Source organism: Littorina saxatilis, linkage group LG9 (genome assembly GCF_037325665.1).
Source record: "Littorina saxatilis isolate snail1 linkage group LG9, US_GU_Lsax_2.0, whole genome shotgun sequence".
Lineage (NCBI taxonomy): Eukaryota > Metazoa > Mollusca > Gastropoda > Littorinimorpha > Littorinidae > Littorina > Littorina saxatilis.
Genome location: NC_090253.1, coordinates 23258254 through 23263253, shown reverse-complemented (window position 1 = coordinate 23263253; position 5000 = coordinate 23258254). Strand labels below are relative to the sequence as shown.

Below are 5000 nucleotides of genomic sequence, written 5' to 3'. Positions count from 1 at the left end.
AGTTCTTGGCGTCTTTTACTTTAGGGGCACCAGTCCGTTGCTCAGCTGGCAACGAGCCTACTGACCCTGTCCGATGACATGTTTGAGCAATCTACAACATCTGGTAACAAACGTGTTGTTGTTGTTGTTGTTGTTGTTGTTGTTGTTGTTGTTGTTGGTGGTGGTGGTGGTGGTGGTGGTGGTGGTGGTGGTGTTGTTGTTTCTTGTTGTTGTTGTTGTTGTTGTTGTTGTTGTTGTTGTTGTTGTTCTTGTTGTTCTTGTTCTTGTTCTTGATCTTGTTCTTGATCTTGATCTTGTTCTTGTTCTTGATCTTGTTGATTGTTTGTTTGTTTGTTTCTGAGATTGAAGGTACCGAGGCAAGGCAAAGTTTATGTCACAAACACAAAGGGGTTCACGACAAAGTTAATACATAACAAGAGATACAAAATAAAAACGTAAATTGTAAATGTATGATTATCAGACACACCACTTAATAAATAAAAAAAAGATAGACACCATGAATTTGGGTGACGAAAACGATTGTTCTAGACAATCATGATAATGAATTTTGGTATGTGTCCAATCGGAGGGATGGCATTACCCCCATGGATCTGACTGAGTTGGTGAGCCGAATCTTTTACACGTGAAATGTTGTTTATACGTGAGAGAGACACTCATGAGCTAATAATGGTTCAAATCAGTCACACGTGTGTGTATCATGTAAATGAGGTCATGTCAAGCAAGTCTGGCAGGGACCTGTTTTTCCACTGCTTATGATGCCAAAGTCACCGAGACAAACGTCATTATAGACACACAAAAAATGCGCTCGCTAATTACCCTCCATGAATGTTTAGAACTAACACGTCAAGCCACACTTTCCAGAGTGACGTTTCTTTGCTTTGACGTAATAGATTGCACAAGGCTTTAGAAGAGATCGGGGTTCCAAAACAAGCGTCTTCAATTTGGCTGCATCGACTGCGGAACGTTTTGGGTACAGTACAGTATGTAGGATAAACAGAATACTACATGGCTTGCTATGTCGTACCAGATTTACACTCGTTGCTTTTTCAAATAGTGAACGGCTCGCTTTCGCTCGCAGTTCAATATTTAAAAAAAAAAACTCGTGTAAATCTGGTACGACACAGCAAGCCATGTACTAAGTATTCTTTATGTCTTTAAATATGCAAATTAAGGCCTACATAATTATGTTATAATTGTTTGCGACAGGAATCGACATCGGGGCATTGCCCAGTGATGTCATCACGCTGTCACAAGCAGCAGGACTTCTTCTGGACAGTCTTCCAGATCCCGGTGTGTAAATAAACTCGCATCTACTCTTTTCCTAGAGCGGGGTACCATTTTTACTTTGGTTGATGCGACACTACGTTTTGCACAAATTTTGAAGCATCTTTGACACATCTGAGCAATACGAATACGAATACAAATACGATGGTTTATTTGTGTTAGACATAAGTCTCTCATAAGGATGAAGGGAGAAAGAGGTTTTTGATAAGCCATCAAACATCAAACTTTCCACAACGAATAACGTCACTAAATTTGTCAGAGTCAGGAATACCTTGACTCATACTGCATTTCAACAACATGCATTATAACATCATGATTTTAGCAGACTTTCAGTCTTTGGTTTTCTGCCCTAGAAAGGTCACATAAAAATACGCTCGTATTCAGCGTTACACAGTCTTCGAATGAAAACATCACGGTGTTTGAAGCTGTTCATCCTAAGTAAAGGCGGACTAAATCTGAGCAATTATGAACCAGCGTAAGGCCGGTGTAACACAAAATTTTTACTCCACGAAAAATTTACTCCGGAGTAAATATTTCGTACGAAATTCTTACTCCGAGTACACTTTTCGTACGAGAAAAGAACTCCCCAAGGCACGAAAAAATTACTCGAACGCAAAAATGGGATGCGGGCGAAGGGATAATGCCAATAAAGTGATCTCGCGCACACGAATGTCGCGCTACCCTCCTTCCACCCCTTCCACCACCAAGACTAACAAGGGAGTAAAAATTTCGTACACCTGGCATGGGAAGTTAAATTGCTTGTGTTTGGGTGAAGTTATTTATTCGTTATTTATTCGTCAGGGGAGTAACATTTTTGTACGAAATGTTTACTCGGAACTCACCTGTCTTGGGGAGTAATTTTCTCGTGAAATGGGGGAGTGCTTTTTTCGTAAAGGGAGTAACTTTTTCGTACGAAATGTTTACTCCGGAGTAAAAAATCTCGTGGGAGTAATTTTCTCGTGTTACACCGGCTAGGAAGCCGTCCATAGACAATCAAAACTTAACATTGAGGTTTTATTGGATGTTATTCTAGCAAGACATTTGAAATGTAACACACTTCTAGGGTTTGATGACCTCCATGCATGACGCAAGTGTGGTTGACCCTCGTCCAAGTTCAAGTTTTTCGTGAGATGATGTTAAGGTCAATACATGGAAAATGATCAATTCCCGAAACGTTTGTCTACGCTTGAGCTTAGAAACTTGATATACTTCTAAAATTTGATGAGCTCCAGATATGACGCAAGTTGGGTTGATCGTGAGATTTAAAGCTCATGGAAGGGTAAAATTCTGGTTAAAAAATGAAAGTGAATATTTGCTTAACGTTCGTCAGTAACCTAGTGCGTCCGAGGTGCTCACCTCTCTCGCAAACACGAGAGCTGGAAAAGATTACATTCTTTTTCTTCTTTTTACATTTAGTCAAGTTTTGACTAAATGTTTTAACATAGAGGGGGGAATCGAGACGAGGGTCGTGGTGTATGTATGTCTGTCTGTCTGTCTGTCTGTCTGTCTGTGTGTGTGTGTAGAGCGATTCAGACTAAACTACTGGGCCGATCTTTATGAAATTTGACATGAGAGTTCCTGGGTATGATATCCCCGGACGGTTTTTTCATTTTTTCGATAAATACCTTTGATGACGTCATATCCGGCTTTTTGTAAAAGTTGAGGCGGCACTGTCACACCCTCATTTTTCAATCAAATTGATTGCAATTTTGGCAAAGCAATCTTCGACGAAGCCCGGGGTTTGGTATTGCATTTCAGCTTGGTGGCTTAAAAACTAATGAGTGAGTTTGGTCATTAAAAATCGGAAACTTGTAATTAAAATTATTTTTTTATTAAACGATTCAAAACCAATTTCATCTTATTGTTCGTCATTTTCTGATTCCAAAAACATATACATATGTTATATTTGGATTAAAAACAAGCTCTGAAAATTAAAAATATAAAAATTATGATCAAAATTAAATTTCCGAAATCGTTTTAAAAACTATTTCATCTTATTCCTTGTCGGTTTCTGATTCCAAAAACATATAGATATGATATGTTTGGATTAAAAATACGCTCAGAAAGTTAAAACGAAGAGAGGTACAGTAAAGCGTGCTATGAAGCACAGCGCAATCGCTACCGCGCCAAACAGGCTCGTCACTTTCACTGCCTTTTGCACTAGCGGCGGACTACGTTCAGTTTCATTCTGTGAGTTCCACAGCGTGACTAAATGTAGTAATTTCGCCTTACGCGACTTGTTTTTATATTTAGTCAAGTTTTGACTAAATATTTTAACATCGAGGGGGAATCGAAACGAGGGTCGTGGTGTATGTGCGTGTGTGTGTGTGTGCGTGTGTGCGTGTGTGCGTGTGTGCGTGTGTGTGTGTGTAGAGCGATTCAGACTAAACTACTGGACCGATCTTTATGAAATTTGACATGAGAGTTCCTGGGTATGAAATCCCCGAATGTTTTTTTCGTTTTTTTGATAAATGTCTTTGATGACGTCATATCCGGCTTTTCGTGAAAGTTGAGGCGGCACTGTCACGCCCTCATTTTTCAACCAAATTGCTTGAAATTTTGGTCAAGTAATCTTCGACGAAGCCCGGGGTTCGGTATTGCATTTCAGCTTGGTGGCTTAAAAATTAATTAATGACTTTGGTCATTAAAAATCTGAAAATTGTAAAAAAAAATAAAAATTTATAAAACGATCCAAATTTACGTTTATCTTATTCTCCATCATTTGCTGATTCCAAAAACATATAAATATGTTATATTCGGATTAAAAACAAGCTCTGAAAATTAAATATATAAAAATTATTATCAAAATTAAATTGTCCAAATCAATTTAAAAACACTTTCATCTTATTCCTTGTCGGTTCCTGATTCCAAAAACATATAGATATGATATGTTTGGATTAAAAACACGCTCAGAAAGTTAAAACAAAGAGAGGTACAGAAAAGCGTGCTATCCTTCTTAGCGCAACTACTACCCCGCTCTTCTTGTCAATTTCACTGCCTTTGCCATGAGCGGTGGACTGACGATGCTACGAGTATACGGTCTTGCTGAAAAATTACATTGCGTTCAGTTTCATTCTGTGAGTTCCACAGCTACTTGACTAAATATTGTATTTTCGCCTTACGCGACTTGTTATATTTAGTCAAGTTTTGACTAAATATTTTAACATCGAGGGGGAATCGAAACGAGGGTCGTGGTGTATGTGCGTGTGTGCGTGTGTGCGTGTGTGTGTGTGTGTGTGTAGAGCGATTCAGACTAAACTACTGGACCGATCTTTATGAAATTTGACATGAGAGTTCCTGGGTATGAAATCCCCGAACTTTTTTTTTCATTTTTTTGATAAATGTCTTTGATGACGTCATATCCGGCTTTTCGTGAAAGTTGAGGCGGCACTGTCACGCCCTCATTTTTCAACCAAATTGGTTCAAATTTTGGTCAAGTAATCTTCGACGAAGCCCGGACTTCGGTATTGCATTTCAGCGTGGTGGCTTAAAAATTAATTAATGACTTTGGTCATTAAAAATCGGAAAATTGTAAAAAAACAATTAAAAATTTATAAAACGATCCAAATTTACGTTTATCTTATTCTCCATCATTTGCTGATTCCAAAAACATATAAATATGTTATATTCGGATTAAAAACAAGCTCTGAAAATTAAATATATAAAAATTATTATCAAAATTATTTTTTCGAAATCAATTTAAAAACATTTTCATC

The 5000-nt window shown here is 38.0% G+C and overlaps 1 protein-coding gene across 1 annotated transcript in view; it reads left to right on the top strand.

Moving 5' to 3' along the window:
- Positions 1-5000, top strand: part of LOC138977391 (uncharacterized) — a 9958-nt gene that overhangs the window by 1848 nt on the left and 3110 nt on the right. Inside the window, exons 3-4 of the mRNA XM_070350283.1 lie at positions 25-103; positions 1207-1290. Coding sequence (XP_070206384.1) covers positions 25-103; positions 1207-1290 — 163 coding nt within the window. The remainder of the gene's footprint in view (positions 1-24; positions 104-1206; positions 1291-5000) is intronic.